Consider the following 17,942-nt stretch of genomic DNA (forward strand, 5'->3'; position numbering starts at 1 on the left):
CCTTGGAGAGCCAGCCCACTTTCCTGAGTGGGCGGCGCTTCATCGCACTCAAATAACACTCAAACGCAGTTCGCTGAAACACAGGTCAGCTTGTGTCGTCTGTAAAACATGGGACAAAGTCTGCAGAACGGCCCTTGGCTGGAGGACATGAATGAATAAGCAGATACACATCCTCTTCTTTTGGGTTAAGTGCATATTAAGCGCACAGAATTATGGGGGTTGTAGTGAGGGGCTGTGGCCTCTGTTACATATACTTTACGCACAGCTTCTCTTCCTGTTTACAGCCTCTTTTGTCTTGTTTTAAAGCATTTGCTGAGTATGTTGAGCCAAACTAATTTCACCCACCCACATGAACAAAACAATGTGAGTGTGTTTCCGTGGTTTCTTTACTCGTGGTCTTTGTTAAGTAGAATATGTTAAGACGTGAGTCCATCTCTGATCGGGAGTACAAACCCATGTTCATGCTTGTTCCAAAACACACAGACGAACCACACTTGCGGTTAAAGTCTTCCCATCGAAAGCGAAAGGACACTGTAGATTTCGTATGCGTATAAGGGTCCTCGTTTTCCGTCATCACACGGAGAGGAACGCACACATGTAAACACGCATGTAAACATGTCACATCAGCAACACGAAAATGTTTTTTTTTTTTTTGATTTCATGTTTTATATAAAACCCCCCCACACACAAACACCCAGACATATACTTAAATGAAAATGTGCACACCAGCACGCATGCAGCACACGCACGTATATAACACACACACGCACACATATAACACACACACGCACACATACAACACACACACGCACACATACAACACACACGCACGCACGCACAGTTTAGTTGAGCAGTGGCGATTGCTCTAAGACTGCAAGAGAAGCTCAGCTTCCCCTAAAATGTCAAAAAAATAAGTGTCATTGTCATTGACTAAATATGCACTAAAACGCGCTCAACTTTTGTTCAGAATCAGCTTCTTATCGCTGGTAACGACGTGGCTTTCTCACTCAGTCCCGCAGCTTCACAGCGCTTTAAACGGTGTGGACGCTGAGCGTCTACAGAGTTCAATAGCGAAGCAAAGAGTGCAGCTAAATGAGACGAGCCATTGGATAAATGCTGGGCTTTGTCCCGCCCATCGGACGCTCAGCGTCTCTGGGGGTCTATGGGGCAGTGGGCTGGCCTCGGCTGGCCCGGACGCTCAGCTTCTGCATGATGATTGGATGATCTGTCTGAGGCTGAATCCCTTTTTGATTGACAGCGAAATGAGCGAATCAGCGATCTTTTGGTGTAAACCTCAGCGGGAGCATTTAATTTTAATTTTTTTAAATTTTCATGCTGTTCTGAGTTGAACCGGAGATTTTCCTAATCCTCTTAGCAGCATTTTCTTCGTTAAAAACGACTAGCGACAAATCGAGCTTCTATTTCTGGTGGTTTTTGTTGTAGCTGCTTGTGTTTGGAGACTGACTTCTATCACTCAAGCCGAAATTGAGTTTCCCCTCCTTGAAAGACCAGCATCCGCCACTGTAGTTGAGGTATGGTGCGGCAAAAGCAGCTGTTTTTTGGAACCAGCCTCTTCCGTCGGTGGAGTTCGCCGAGTCATGCGCGTAAACGCGGGCGGGGAAACGTGTGCCTGCTGTCACAGGCGGGGAAACGTGCTGCTCATTTCAGGACCGGCAGCCCTTCTCCACGCAGCGTTGTGAGGACTCTCTCCATGTGAGGACGTTGTGGGTGTCTAAGCTGTGCTACGGAGGCGGGTGATGTGGGACACGTGATTGGAGGTTGGAGTCCGGTGGGTGGCGCTCTCATCATGGCCAGCCACGTGTGAGTGGAAGGAGGCGAGTCCAGTGCGGGGGCGGAGTCTCTGGGGGGTGTAGGAGGCGGAACTTCTTGCGTGGACGTGGCTTGGCTCCGGCGTTCCGTCGAGCGGGCGGTTGGGATGCAGCAGTCCCAGGAACGCTACTTACGCACGTGCAGCGTCTCCTGGAACTTGGTCCTGGTGTAGCGAATGTGGAAGCCTTTCTTACTGATGGTGTCGTCACTATGGAAGCGGATCAAGACAGCGTCACCCGCTGAGTACAGCTCCTCCCGGGGCTGGAGAGAGAGAGAGATTTTTATAATATATATATAATAAATTATATATATATATATATATATATATATATATATATATATATATATATATATATATATATAATATTAATAATTATATTAATATATTATATTATATAAGCATCCAATTTACAAATGTTACAGTCCCGCATGGTCCCATAGTTCAAACTAGCACACATAAATGCCCATACACACACACACACACACACACACACACACACACACACACACACACACACACACACACAGGGCCTCAGCGTTTACCCCAGAGCCACAGAAGCGCCCGAGTCTGGGCGCCTGGGTGTCGCGGCCATCGTAGAGTTCGATGAAGTCGTAGCCACAGTCGGCCTCCTCCTCCACCTCGAAGGTGGTGAAGGTGAGCTCGATGCTGTAGCTGGCATCCGCCACCAGCAGCCACTCACACTCCGTGTGGCCCGGGTAGTTGGTGTCTCCAAACTGGGCGTGGGAGTACAGGTTCTTCTGCTTGGCCTCTGCTTTCAGCCTGCCTCCACACTCTATACACACACACACACACACACACACACAGATACACACACACACACAGATACACACACAGTGTGTGTGTATCTGTGTGTGTGTGTGTATCTGTGTGTGTGTGTGTGTATCTCTGTGTGTGTCACACACAGAGATACACACACACACACAGATACACACACACACACACAGAGATACACACACACACACACGTACCCACACAGTTGTGCATTGTTAGCAATGAATCCTATAACTACTTGTTATTTACTAAAACCATATCAGTGATTGTTTTACTGCTTGGCTGTCCATTACTTCATTTACTATTTATTTGGTCAACACATACCTGGCAGCTTTTCTTCAATATTATTCAAGCACAACACACTAATTCATTGAACGTTGGTTTATGATCATGCCAGGTTAGTTCCAAAGCAGACCTGAATGTACGGTAATGCACAAATCAGCCACTAGAGGGCACTGTATATACAGTTTGGCTTATATGGCTGTAAGGGGAGTAACACTTTTCAGGCTCTCTAACAAGAGGTGTTGAAAATACTGTAATAATACACCTAACTGTTTAACACTGCTGTGGTCTGTCACTAAACTGGTCTTTTCCGGTCTGTTCTGGTCTATGTCTGGATCTCCCCGGCTGACCTGTGGTGTGCGTGGCCTGGAAGCCCTTGCGCTGCACGGAGGCGTCGGAGGTGAAGTGCAGGTGCATGCTGTCGCCCGTGGAGACCAGCGGCTCGGGCACGCGGCTGCCACACAGACGGCTGAGGATGGGCGCGCGGTCCGAGGGGCCGTCGAACGCCTCCAGGTGGTCGTACGCACACTCCTGGTGCTGCTCGATCTCCAACTCGCTGAACACCTGCGTGGGCAGAGAGAGAGAGAGAGAGAGAGAGAGAGAGAGAGAGAGAGAGAGAGAGAGGGAGAGACAATGAAGGGAGGAAAAGAAAGAAAGAAAAAGCATTTGAACAAGTTTCTTAGGAACTGTGGTAATATGAAACTCCAAATCCGTTCCTAAGTATTTCATTTCAGCTCTTCAGTCTGATCATCAATAGCATCTCTCTCTCCCTCCCTTTCTCTCTCTCCCTCCCTCTCTCTCTCCCTCCCTTTCTCTCTCTCCCTCCCTTTCTCTCTATCCCTCTCTCTCTCCCTCTCTCCCCCCCTCCCTCCCCCCCTCTCTCTCTCTCTCTCTCTCTCTCTCTCTCCTTTCCCCTCTCCTCATTTCTGAGCACTGCCTGAACGATACACTTGCATTACCAAACACTCACAAATGTCACCAAATGTTCAAGCATCTATCTATCTATCTATCTATCTATCTATCTATCTATCTATCTATCTATCTATCTATCTATCTATCTATCTATCTATCTATCTATCTATCTATCTATCTATCTATCTATCTATCTATCTAGGCACGGTGTGGGGCGGAACTGAACTTCTCCACAGGTGTGAAGCTTCCCAGGCTTGATAAAGACTGTAAGTTCATTCTTGCAGAGCAGGACAGTAAAATTTATGCCCCGTCTGCGCCATCCGCTAGAGCTCGACTCTTTACAGGTGCTTTTACTAGCATCCGCGAGTCTATAAATCTGAATCCTCCTTTAAAGGTTGGAAACATTGAGCCTGATTTCTCAGCAGGCATTGATTTAAGTGCCCCTCTCCCGTGTGGCCCCGCTGATGGACCCAAGAGCTGTCCGTTAACATGCCTGCTCTCACATGCCTGCTCGATGTGATTTAAAAAGGCGAGAGGGTATTTCAGGAAGTGGGGGCGCCCGGGACAAACAGCTGCTCGCTCTACATGGACACGGGTGTGATTTACTCAGTTAACAGAGTCATGGTATTAACGCGTGTGTGGAAACTATGTATGTGTGGGAACTATCTAATATCTGTGTGTGTGTGTGTGTGTGTGTGTGTGTGTGTGTGTGTGTGTGTGTGTGTGTGTGTGTGCATATGTGCCTGTGTAAGAGTGTTTGTCTGAAATGGGAGTTTGTTTCCCCTGAGAACAGAGCAGGTGTTGTCCAGGGGGCGTGGCCGGGTGCTCAGGGTGGGCGTGGCCCTAGAAGACTCACGAGTTTGACGCGGTGGCCGGGGGTGGCGCTGATGTCCCACGTACACTCCTTCCTGCTCGGGTACTTGTCGGGCCAGTTGGGGCTGCTGATGGTGCCGGCGGGGCTGTGGATCTTGTGCTCGCACTCCGCTGTGAAGGGGTCGAGTGAAGGGAGTAGGGAACAAGGGAGGGAGGGAAGGGAAGGATTTGGGACACATCAGTGGAATTAATCGTCCACCCACAAACAAAAGGAGCCTGCTGATTGGGTGAATTTAGCGGGTTAGTTCATTTGCGGGGTGACAGGGGAAACCTTAGCTGGGCGCTGGAAGCCACCGTGAGCCATGGCTTTGGGGGTGTGGTTGGGGGGTGTGGTTAGGGGCGTGGTTTGGCTGCACTCCCAAGACCCTTCGCCTCCACCTCGGCCCGCAGCCGTCACCCGAGATGCACTTTTAATAAAGGGGACGATATTTGTGAGCCGCCTTCAATGGGACACGGGCCCCGTGGCGAGAGTCTGTGTTCGTCTGCGGCTCTGATGGGGAACCACGCGAGAAACCTGAGTGTCTCGCCCTGTGGGACGGGATGGGGACAGAAAGACAAAAACGTCTCCACTGCACCACTCTGAAACCATGACTGAGGACGCACACTCAAAGGTCACTCCACCCTTCATTTTAAAAAGATATTTGTCAATTGTCAAATCACACATCTCTGTGTGTGTGTGCTGCGACTCAAAGGAACTGGGCCAGGCAAACATTTTCACTAAAGCTCTACAGACAGAGAGGAGCGTGCATTCAGGCATGCGCTAGTGCTGTGTGTGTGTGTGTGTGTGTGTGTGTGTGTGTGTGTGTGTGTGTGTGTGTGTGTGTGTGTATGTGTGTGTGCGCGTGTGTGTGTGTTCCAGGATGTCACTGGTTTAACTTCTCAACCCTGACTCCTTGACTCTCAAATTGAGAGGATAATATCTCCATACTTCTCACCCAGGTCTGTCTGTTTTCCTACACACACACACACACACACACACACACACACACACACACACACACACACACACACACACACACACACACACAGACACACCCCACACACACACACACAAACAACCTAAACACTTCAACATGAAAGTGTGATTATGATTTAAGAAAATACATTTTAACTTAGTCACATGTGAAATGTTAAATTGTTAATAGAGTAACAAACAGAGAAGTGTTTCGCAGTGTTTGTAAAGTGGAGATAATGAAAAAATACCCGTTTGTGTGTGTGTGTGTGTGTGGGGGGGGGGGGGGCATACCTTCTTTGCAATCGTGTTTGTTCTCATGAAGGATGAAGCCGTTTCGGCATTGACACATATAGCTGCCGATGGTGTTGACACACTCATGCTGGCATCCTCCATTGTCTTTAGAGCACTCGTCCTTGTCTGACACACACACACACACACACACACACACACACACACACACACACACACACACACACACACACACACACACACACAAGGATTAGGAATGTGTGGGAGGTCTGTGAGGACCTCCTGAAGCGTGTTGGCACCGTGCCAGCAGTGATACACCACTGGGAGTCTCCTGACAATGACTGAACATCCTGGAGACCCACTACACGACGTTCTCGCTCTGTCACACACCAAGCACACAAACACAGAAAACTCTCTCCTAGCAGCCAAGAGTTTCCACACACCAACTCTTCATCTGTACGTAACGTTTTCTACATTCAGCATGGAGAGTACACCCAGGTCGTAGCGAGTGTGTATGCTCGGTTCTTCAGACCAGCCGCGCTGCACTTGGACGGAGACGTCTCACACTCTTCTTGTCCTCTTTATCATTTTCTCCAGCCTTGAAGAAACTCCCACATGTGCCGAGCACTTGTAGGGCCAGGCACCGAAGTTCAGCTTAACAACCACGAAAGCTATTTGAGGCGGGAGCATTTAAACGCTTTTTGTTTCGGAAATCAGTTAATATACAGGCTTTGACTGTTTATATTTTGTCTAAGGAAGCGAAATTAACTATATAACATTACGGCATTTGATTAACGTGCCTATGAATCCACTCAGCTGGGTGTGTCCACACTCTGGTACTGAATCTGTCCTGTCTTTTTTTTTTTTTTTTGGCCCACCTCCACCCCCCCATCTTTGGAGGACAACTTTGTTTTTATAACAAATAATGGATCAAATAATAACAATTCTGTATAATATAGTGTGAAGTGATAATTATTGGGGCTAGGTGGACCATGAGAGGATAGAGTATAGAAAAGAGGGGAGAAGAAAAGAGGGGGAGAGAGAGAATAAAAAGGGAAAAGACAGAAGGGCGGGGAGAAAATAAATAAATAAATTATATACATATATATACAAACACACATATATATATATATATATATATATATATACATATATATATATATATATATATATATATATATATATATATATATATATATATATATATATATATATATACATACACACATACACATACATACATATATTCAAATATATACACATACACACACACACACACACAAACACACACACACACACATATAAAAAAAAACAAAAAAAAACATTAAAAAAAAACAGTAAATATATATATTTAAAGAAAAAACAATCAGCTCAAATTGCAAAGAAGAGCAAAAAGTGTACCCAAGACATATGGCACAAATGACTGATGTGTATGTGTGAATGTGTGTTTATGTAAGTGTACCCAAGACATATGGCACAAATGACTGATGTATATGTATGTGTGAATGTGTGTCCATGTACAACACAAAAGTGCAATATAGGATAAATGTACGGAATGTAATTGCCAGCGAGGGTAGAAAGCTGCGACAACATTCCCCCAGAGGCCAGAGGTAAGCAGAGAGAGACCCGGGAATCCCACCCGCCCACGGCCCCCCCAGGAGCTGTGGAGTCCCAGGGCCGCACTTCCCAGTGACCCTCGCATGCCCGCCCCCGCAGGCGGGAGAGGGAGACCCCGGACAGCGCCCCCCCAGCCAAGGAGCGCAGGACCAGGGGAACCAGAGGAAACAGAGCCCACCCCCGTTGGGCCAGCAGCAAAGTCCCAGCGCCACGCGCCCCCGGGAACCACCCCCCACCCAGCAGGGCCCCCCTCCCGCCGAGGAGCTCCGAGCTGCCCCGGACCACAACCACCCAGGGGAGCGGGCCAACCGCCGCGCCGGAGCACCAAGCCGGGCCCCGGAACCCCAAGGCATCCCATTTAGGATGCACTTAATGTAATACAATTTCTTTGGTGGTCTTAGACGGACCGTTTAAATGCTATTGAAATTATTGCAAAAAACGCAGAGTGCGCAGATCTCTGGGGCCTTTACAACCGCCACTTGCGTCCGTGTTAAGGTCATTTGTAGACGGTGCCTTAGACGTTGCAGTGGTGACAGCAGTATATTTAAAAAGAACACGTTTTTAAAATACATCTTATTCCTGTTTTGGTTGCTAGAAATAAGAATTTGCATATTTTGGCACTTTTAACTTGAAGAAAGAATTCCGAATATGCGAACGGGAAACAAACTTTACCAAGTTTCCTAGTATGCATATGAGTGACTTTTGACCCCACTAAAATTAACTTAAAACTATGTACAGTTATAAAGGAGTGTGTCCTCTTATGGTCCGACAGAGATGTAGACTGTGTGAAAAAATCCGATATTTTTTGCTTCACTATTTTCAAAAAGCTAACGTTAAAGTTTCAGCTTGGCTCCACTGCTTAGCGAGTCACGCTGGTGATTCCCGCATTTGTTGATGGACAGAGACGAACATGTGAGTGGGAGCTACAGCATATCGGTTAACTATTAACATACAAGCTCAAAAGAAAATGGTAGATATTTTTCCAATGACAAAAAATCCTCACCCATCACTGTTCATAGTTCAATCTAGTTCATAAGCACACAAGGTGTTCACAAGGTGAACATGAGGTGATTAAAGCATATGATTGGATGAACATGACATAAATCACACATGATTTGACAAATGTATATTGGCCTCTCCCCTCACGCCCCATCCTCACACTCAGTACATGGTTCAGAAGAGATTGAGGTTATGAAAGCCAGAGCAGTTCAGGAGATGGAATCTTATCTGTCAGAGCAGAGTAGCACCTCTGACTTTGAAACACCTCAGCAAGCTTCAGCATCAGCAGAAGACACAGCAAGTGATGCAAAGAGACTAAAGAAGACTCTTGGAAGCTTTTTCAAGAGGGCAGTCCCTGACAAGGGAGTACAAACAATGAAAGCAGAGCTAAACAGCTACTTACAGTGTACAGTAACAACTTTCCTCGGGTTAGTCGTGGAATGACACTGGAGATGGAGCCTCTGAACTGTTGATCTCAAGAGGAACTTCCTCAACAGGTTCCAGCATGTCAATCAAACTGGAAATTATGTCCCATTGATCAGCAGTTGGTGTAGCAAATGTTCCCTAATCACCAGTGTAAAGGTATGTTTCTTTCTCAGTAGAAAGCACGTTCTTGCGTTCAGCAATGAGCGGAGGGTCACGGAGGATCACCTGGTACTAATCTTCAATTGAGTGTAACACTCTGCAGAGAAGTGTGTGGCAGGGAGCTCCCGGAACAATTGAGGAACAAACCACTCTCTTGTAAATAGGAGGAGTTTATTCACACAGGCAGGCTGTATCTCAAATGTTCAAAGATGAGAGGGCGCTCCTCTCATTTATACATACACAGACCATCCCTTTGCACGCAAGCAGCAGGGTGGGCTCAACATTGCTATTCTAACATGGGTAATAAATCTACCCTATATGGAAATAACACCTTCTTCTCACGAGCAAGCATATTGTGCAGACTGAGCATAATTCTTCTGCATGTCGCATAGTGGACAGGAAGCACAATACCTGAGAGGAAATGATAAGCCTGCTTTGACATATTAAGACCTTTCACATACAGGGTGAAGGGACCTTTCACATACAATGTGACCGGGGGTGAAAATAAGGTGACAGGGGTCACAGAGAACATAAGAAAGGACACGATGTTCACAAGGTCTTGAGTTAATCATGAGTATAAAGAGACATAATATTCCTTCAACCAGTGTAGATGTTAAGTGTTTCTGTCCCAGCATTTCTGCATCATCGCTGGTCTGACCAATCAGACGCTATACTGCAGGACTGTTTCGAGCATGTGGATTGGGAAATGTTCTGTGATTGGTCGAGCAGCGTTGACGAGTACGCAGACACAGTCTCCGCCTTCATACGCAAGTGTGTGGATGACGTAGTGCCCTGTAGACAAGTCCACGTATTGCCCAATCAGAAGCCCTGGCTGAACTGTGAGGTCCGCTCCGCCCTTAGCACACGCAGCGCTGCTTTCACATCTGGAAATACACAAGAGTACAAGAAAACCAACTACGCTCTGCGTAAATCCATCAGATCAGCTAAACGGGTGTACAGGGAGAAAGTGGAAGCACAGTTTAACACCAACAATACACGGAGTTTATGGTGGGGACTAAACACAATCACGGACTATAAATCTGCCTCTCACACTCTGCCTATTAACAGCAGTGATTTACCGGATGAGCAAAACCGCTTCTACGCTCGTTTTGATAGTAACCTCACTGCACAGCTGGAGAACGCCCCGTCCACCGTTGATCCCAACCCCCCCTCCGTCAGTGATGTGCGCAGAGCCTTCAGACGGGTGAACCCGCGCAAGGCAGCAGGACCAGACGGCACACCAGGTAGAGTGCTGAAAGCCTGCTACAGAGAATTAGCAGGTGTTTATGCAGACATGTACAACACCTCACTGTCTCTCTCTATCGTGCCAGCTAGCTTCAAACTAGCCACCATTGTGCCAGTCTCAAAGTCATCCAGCATTACCTGTGTGAATGACTGGCGACCTGTTGCCCTGACCTCCATCGTGACCTCAATGCTTTGAGACGCTGGTCAAAGACATCATCTGTTCCTCACTGCCTGCCACCCTGGACCCTCTGTAATTTGTATATAGGAGAAATAGATCCACTGATGATGCAATCGCGCTGACGCTGCACACTGTCCTCTCCCACCTGGACAAGAAGGACACGTATGTGAGAATGCTGTTTGTAGACTACAGTTCAGCATTCAACACCATCGTTCCTTCGAAGCTCGACAGCAAACTCCGGGATCTGGGTCTGAACAGCACACTGTGCAGCTGGATCCTGAACTTCCTGACGGACCGACGGCAGGTGGTAAGGATGGGCAGCATCACATCCTCCTCTCTGACCCTCAACATCGGAGTCCCCCAGGGTTGTGTGCTCAGCCCGCTCCTGTACTCTCTGTACACCCACCACTGCACTGCTACACACAGTTCCAACGCCATCATAAAGTTTGCTGACGACACAACGGTTGTGGGCCTGATCTCCAATAATGATGAATCGGCCTACAGGGAGGAGGTAAAAATCCTGGAAGACTGGTGCTGGGAGAATAACCTCTCTCTAAACGTCAGTAAGACCAAGGAGCTCATCGTGGACTACAGGAGGTGGGAGAGAGTACACCCAGAGATCCACATCAATGGGACTGCGGTAGAGAGGGTCAGCAGCTTTAAGTTTCTGGGTGTTAACATCAGTGAGGACCTGACATGGGCAGTGCACACCACACAGGTACTGAAGAAGGCCCACCAGCACCTCTACTTCCTCAGAAGGCAGAGGAGGTTTGGTCTGAAGCTCAGCATCCTCAAGACCTTCTACACCTGCACTGTGGAAAGCATTCTGACTGGCAGCATTACCACCTGGTACGGGAACTGCACTGATCTTGAGAGTAAATCTCTGCAGAGAGTAGTACAAACAGCACAGTCCATCACCGGGGTTCAGCTCCCTAACCTGCTGGACTTATACACCAGCCGCTGCCTGAGGAAGTCCAGAATGATCATAAAGGACTCCTCCCATCCTAGCAGGACTCCTCCAATCCTAGCAGGACCCCTCACATCCTAGCAGGACTCCTCCCATCCTAGCGGGACTCCTCCCATCCTAGCCACTGTCTGTTCTCTCAGCTGCCGAGTGGTAGGAGGCTCAGAAGCTTTAAAGCCAGAACCAGTGGGCTCAGAGACAGCTTCTTCCCCCATGCCACCAGGCTCCTGAACAGCCAGTAATCTCGGCTCTGACCAACCCACACCCTCCATTACATGCATGAGCACCAAAGCACTTTATTTCACACTGCACCTCTGCACTGCTGGACTATTGGACTTAATAATACCAACCCGAGACAATACTCCACCCCTGCGCTCCCATATACTCACTCCATACCTTAATAGTACCAACCCGAGACAATACTCTAGCCCTGCGCTCCCATATACTCACTCCATACCTTGCTCTGACATCAATACAGCATCATACTCACTGGGATTACAGGCACCTCTATACAACAGTATAATCTCCATAACCTGTTACATTCATCTCCATTTTCTGTGCAATATCACATGTAGCCTATATTTAATATATTGTAGATATCAAAAATTAGAACAATACTTATTTTTATTTTTAAGACATACAGAGTAAGCTTTAAATGTACATAGTTTAAATTGTTTGTAATTTATACATCTTTGTAATATTGTTGCTGCAAATTGTGGAACATGCACACAAGTTTTTCACTCACCGGGGTACCTGTACTCTGGTGATGTGACAATAAATCTGATTTTGATTTGATTTTGATTCATGTGGTGCGTGGAGCTCCAGTGAGTGGGTTTAGACTGAATGATGCTGTGCTGGAGGAGACCAAGTTCTTTTACAACTGTTCTCAGATTCTGCTTTGCAAGCACAAAGTGGTTGAAATGTTTATCAATGTTCTTTAGCTTGGCATTAATGTCCAAATGACGTTAAAATTCAAATAAAATGTCTGTGTGGTAGTTTTAGAAGTGAGCAAAAAACTGAAAAGTGCACTGAAAACAGAATCAAGCAAAAACAAACGTGTGCTTAAAACAGTGAAACAAACACACTTAACTGTGTGATTCTTGTTTCTCTGCTCTCACTGTCACTGGTTTTGCTCGGTTGTTTTGCTCAGTGTGTCTTACTTGCTCGATTGAACCTCATCTTTGCTCTCTTGTATTAAAGACAGTAATCTCACTCCATAGGACTGGAGTAAATTTCAGTCTTTCTCTTTAATGGACAGAAGAAAGCAAATGTACATCACATCAAAACATAAAACACTTTACATATGTTGCAATTTAACCAGCAAAATCACACACAAAATCCTATACTTTGCCCAGTTATGATACTGTATATCAATATGTGGTTGTCTGCTACCATCTACTGGACACATACCAGAACTGCAGGGAAATTTCTGCTTAAATGCAAAATACTGGATAAAACAATAAAATGTAGAAGCAGGTTCTACACTGCACGGTTAACTACTCTGCATGTAATCACAGGACTTCATTTACCCCTAAACCTAGAAATGCAGAGAAGTCAGCAACTGTTGAGGCAAGAAAAAGAGGAGGGAAAGAGAGAGAGAGAGAGAGAGAGAGAGAGATTTTGTTCTCCAGTTGTGTGTGTAGAGGAGTGTGTGTTTCCATGGAGACGCAGGTGTTGCTCCAGTACACAGGAGGTTATTCTAGCTCACACACACACACTGAGGACTCAGAATAATAAACCCCAAACCCTGCATAGAGGGGCTCAGTGAATGTGGAGTGAAGTGTGTGTAAGTGTGTGAGTGTGTGTGTGTGAGAGGAGACACTGTAGAAGGACAGAGTGCCGGCGGGCCAGTCCAGATACACTCCTACTCTGTTGGAGCTGGAGGGGGCAGAGATGTGAGTGTAGTTCTTATTGTGACAGACAGAGTAACTGTTATTAGAGCAGTGCAGCATCCAGGACTTTATATTGTATCCAAACCAACAGTCACCACTGTCTCCTTTCCTGCTGATTCCTTTATATGTCACTGCTATACCAGCATCTCCACTACACTCAACCTCCCAGTAACAGCGTCCAGTCAGACTCTCTCTACACATCACCTGAGGCCAGACATCAAATCTCTCTGGATGATCAGGATACGTCTGCTGCTCCTCCACATACGTCACCTTTCTGTTCCCCTCAGACAGAGAGAGAAGTGTGTGTGCTGTGTTTGGGTCCAGTGTGAGCTCACACGCATCTGCACACAAGAAGAGACATTAGAGGAGACGACACAAATACTGTGTGTGTGTGTGTGTGTGCGTGTGTGTGCGTGCGTGCGTGTGCGTGCGTGCGTGTGCGTGCGTGTGCGTGCGTGTGTGTGTGTGCGTGCGTGTGTGTGCGTGTGTATCTGTGTATATGTATCTGTGTGTGTGTGTGTGTGTGTGTGTGTGTGTGTATGTGTATATATATATACATGCTGGTTATATTTTCTGTGTGTGTGTGTGTGTGTATATCTGTGTGTGTGTGTGTGTGTGTGTGTGTATATATCTGTGCATATCTGTGTGTGTGTGTAACTACATAACTGCTTACATTTTCTTAGTCCTGGTTTGAGACTGATCTTCCCTGCATGATCCACCCTAAAGAACACACACACACATACACACACACACACAGTTATTTTTTATTCGGAAGGCTCTTTCCTGAGAGAAATATAGAAATTGAGGAAGAAAGCTCTATTACTCACACACACACATGCACCTAGATAACTGAACTGTCTGTCCCACACACACACACACACACACACACACACACACACACACACACACACACACACACACACACACACACACACACACACACACACACCTCTATAGGGTCTAGACTTCACAGATTACATTCACTGCCTTGTGTATGGAGTCAAACCCTTTAAAGAATATTCCAGGATCAATAATTAACTATACTGATAGGCTACTGATAAAAGTAGGTGTGTCCGGGGCGCAGCTCTCTGTCCCGCAGCAAACTTTAAGGCAACCAATTAAAGAGCTTCTCCAGATCACATGCTTGCCAAAAGTTTAAGGACCTACATAGACACCCATTAGTCCAGCGCCCCACACACAGGAAGTATACGGTACACATATAATGTCACAGACATTCAGTGGACAAAAGGAGAAGGTGAGACTCCACTTCGAACTGAGAGACTCCACGGACCCGGCAATTCGAGCTGCCAACCCTCAGATTCGCACTGGACGGAAGTGGAATGCATCCCAAGCAGTTGACCAGGCAGTGGAACTGCTGAAGCAGGAGCTTCGTTGGTGCTACACAGTTGGGCAGATCTGGTCTGGGATGGGCAGTAGCACCAAAGAGCTGGTCCAAAGCAACCAGGAAGGAGAGGAAGGATCTTGTGATCTCTGAAGTTGCCAAGATGGAGGAGGAAACATACAAGATTACAGAAGTGAGCCAGCAACAGCAAGGCAGATGGACTACTTGGGAGGCTGTGCTAAACAGAACCATCACTTGGGCCGATTTGTGGAGAACTCCCCAGGCAAGACTGAGCTTTCGGATTAGGGCCACATACGACACCTTACCGAGCCCCCGGAACCTTCTCACCTGGTTTGGAACAGAAGAACGCTGCCAGCTCTGTAGTTTCCCAAGTCCAACCCTAAAGCACGTCCTCTCCGGATGCAAGACAGCGCTGTCACAGGGAAGGTACAGGTGGCGGCATGACAAGGTCCTGCGCAAGCTTGCAGAGATCCTGGAAGCCCGCAGACAGCAGGTAAACCGGTCAGCAAGCCTACCCACCTCCCCGATGTGGATCCAGTTTACCAGGCCAGGGACGACAGCACGGTGCAGCACGGGGACAGAGCGGTCGCTCCTGTCGCTAGGAAGTGAGTGGCAGTTGGCAGCCGACCTTAGCCGCCAACTGAAATTCCCAGCAGATTACTATAACATCCTTGCGCCCAGACATCGTGCTCTGGTCAGCACCTGCCAAAGCCGTCATCATGGTAGAGCTGACAGTCCCATGGGAGGAGCACATGGAGTCCTCGTACGAACGGAGGAAGGACAAGTACACAGAACTGGCAGCAACGTGCTCACAAGCTGAGTGGAGACCATTCATCTTCCCAGTGGAGGTCAGATGCAGGGGCTTCACTGGGACATCCACACAGAGGCTACTGAAAACTCTGGGTGTCACAGGCCCTAACAGAAGGCGAGCTATTCGCAACCCTGCAGAGGAGGCGGAGGAAGGGAGCTTCTGGCTGTGGCTCAGAAAGAAGGATGACACATGGGGGAAAGAAGCTCTTGAGGGAGACGTTCTGGTATGCGGTCAGTACTTGTGCTTGATTCAGGGAGATGGACGTCCCTGACATGCACAGTCCCCTGCGACTCATTCCACACACAACAATAATAACGCTGGGGTCAGAGAGTGGGGTGAATACAGATCCTTCAGCAGGCTGCAGGGGGCGGCAGGGAGACGTCCCTGTCGCTGCTCCACCACCCAGAGATGTTCTGGGGGATAATGGAGTGAAACATCAGTGAAGGGTGCCCCCCCCCCAGCTGACGACCCTGCAGCCCACACAATGGCACCATCGGAGGTGCGTCAGGCAGCAATGCCAAGCAGGTGTGATCACCTGTGCTTACATCTAGATAGAATTATTGATCTTTTTTTAAATGTACGATAATTGCCAGTATTACTAGTTTCATAATACTTTTGCAATATATAATTTACATAAGTTCATATGTCTAAGTAACATTTCTCTGGATAATTTGATGAGGACGGCACCCCAGCGCCCCCTACTGACGAGCTGCCACTGGTGTCATGTATGATACTGTATGTATTTTAGGAATAAGACCATGTGTGTGTCATGTGTGCTGTTTCTATGTATGACACTGTTCTTCTCACATTTGGAGTGTGTGTTCACACACAGGGTGTTTAAGGGGATTCCTACATACCTGAGTGTGTCCAGTCTGCAGTGGGGATCCTCCAGTCTAGCAGAGAGCAGCTTCACTCCTGAGTCTCCTGGGTGGTTGTAAGTCAGATCCAGTTCTTTCAGGTGTGAGGGGTTTGAACTCAGAGCTGAAGCCAGAGAAGAACAGCCTTCCTCTGTGACCAAACAACCAGACAATCTGCAGAAAGGAGGGAAAAAGAGGGAGAAAGACAGTGTCCTCACTGCATTTGCAGAGCAGCCAGTATGGGGCGCTAGAGAGGCCAGTAACTAGTGGAGGCTTCACCCTGTGCTTTATAATAAACTACTGTCATGGTGAAGTCTCATATCCATTCCTCACATATGATTCTACACCACCAAACACCCTCCACAATATTAAACCTAATAATCCTAAACTGCTTAGCTCTGATCTTTGATATAATGTTGTCAAATGTGTGTGCACAAGCACTGAAAAGGTGGTTTTTTCATTACATGTCATTTTAATATTGGGGTATTTGTCATATGTGTAAATGAAATTAAAAGATATTGCCACATTTTCTTTCACAGTACTGTGGATGTGGACGTCTGGATTTGGAATATTAATAAGACACTTGGGGCAGAGCTGTTTTACAAGCTGTGTGTTTCAGTCAGGTCTGTGTAGGAGTGTGTCTGTTCAGCGGTGTGTAGGAGTGTGTGTTTCCATAAATACCCACATACATTTGGACAAGGACTCCGTCAATGACATGTAGTTCATGTAGTTAATTTTAACAGGAAATATTTGGAATTAATAAAGAAAGAAAACCTCATAAAATAATAAAGTGTGAAATTGTCTTGCATTGCCTTGTGGTAGGATTTTTTATAGTGTAATCAAAGGAAGTTTATTATTTTAAAAGGAAATTGACATTTTAAAAGTACATAAATATTAATCTTAAAATTGATTAAAACCCTGTAGTGCCACCACACTTTACTGTTTCCATTCCAGATTAAATTGACAGAAAACTCACCTGAGAATCTCCAGTTTACAGTTTGAACTCTTCAATCCAGCACAGAGCTGCTCCACTCCTGAATCTTTTAGGTCATTATTATTAATTTCCAGTTGTTTCAGTGAGGTTTCTGTTTGTAGAACTGATATGAGAGATTTGCAAGACTCCTCAGTGAGACCACAGAGAGACAGTCTGTAAAGGAGTAAATACAGTACAAAATGTAGATCAATCAGATGATGCTGGATTCCAGAATCTGAACTGCTGATTAAATTATCCTCTGTATCTGTCATGCAGCTCAACCCTGGAGACTGCAACTCCCAGAATGCCCCACGTCGTCTGACCCATTCCTCCTTCCCTCAGTACTAGTTCACACCTGGTTCTCATCATAGGCTATTATTTATATCACGACACTCACTAAACTCTTTGTGAAGTATTGCCGACATTTTGAAAGCATATATAACGTTTTTTCCTGCATTCTATTCTCTTTGTGGTTCGACCCAGTTTGTCTAGTTCACTGCTCTCCTGGATTCTCCCTTTTTGTACCTCTGTCTGTTTTTTCTTCTTTTTGTGTGTACCTGACCT

At 46.7% G+C, this 17,942-nt stretch overlaps 2 protein-coding genes across 4 annotated transcripts in view; both read right to left on the reverse strand.

Annotated features, from left to right (window-relative positions):
• Positions 1-693: 693 nt before the first annotated feature.
• LOC143502718 (dorsal-ventral patterning tolloid-like protein 1) lies at positions 694-10,500 on the reverse strand. Of its 2 annotated transcripts, none has more exons than XM_076995404.1 (6): positions 8,914-10,500; positions 5,937-6,062; positions 4,674-4,801; positions 3,256-3,469; positions 2,374-2,624; positions 694-2,082 (listed from the first exon to the last, which is right to left on the reverse strand). In XM_076995404.1, the coding sequence occupies exons 2-6, from the start codon at positions 5,992-5,994 to the stop codon at positions 1,957-1,959; spliced, it is 777 nt and encodes a 258-aa protein (XP_076851519.1). In that variant the 5' UTR covers positions 5,995-6,062; positions 8,914-10,500; the 3' UTR covers positions 694-1,956. The 2 variants fall into 2 exon arrangements, with proteins under 2 accessions (XP_076851519.1, XP_076851518.1); XM_076995403.1 differs by having other exon boundaries at positions 694-2,091; positions 8,914-10,496.
• Positions 10,501-12,710: 2,210 nt separating this feature from the next.
• The window catches only part of LOC143502716 (NACHT, LRR and PYD domains-containing protein 3-like), a 47,451-nt gene continuing 42,219 nt past the window's right edge, over positions 12,711-17,942 (reverse strand). For both annotated transcript variants that reach the window (XM_076995389.1, XM_076995388.1), the window contains 4 exons: positions 17,382-17,552; positions 16,406-16,579; positions 14,048-14,094; positions 12,711-13,715 (listed from right to left, as the gene is read on the reverse strand). In XM_076995389.1, the coding sequence (XP_076851504.1) occupies positions 13,177-13,715; positions 14,048-14,094; positions 16,406-16,579; positions 17,382-17,552 (931 nt within the window). In that variant the 3' untranslated portion in view covers positions 12,711-13,176. The remainder of the gene's footprint in view (positions 13,716-14,047; positions 14,095-16,405; positions 16,580-17,381; positions 17,553-17,942) is intronic.

The sequence above is a fragment of the Brachyhypopomus gauderio genome, unplaced genomic scaffold (genome assembly GCF_052324685.1).
Source record: "Brachyhypopomus gauderio isolate BG-103 unplaced genomic scaffold, BGAUD_0.2 sc203, whole genome shotgun sequence".
Classification (NCBI taxonomy): Eukaryota; Metazoa; Chordata; class Actinopteri; order Gymnotiformes; family Hypopomidae; genus Brachyhypopomus; species Brachyhypopomus gauderio.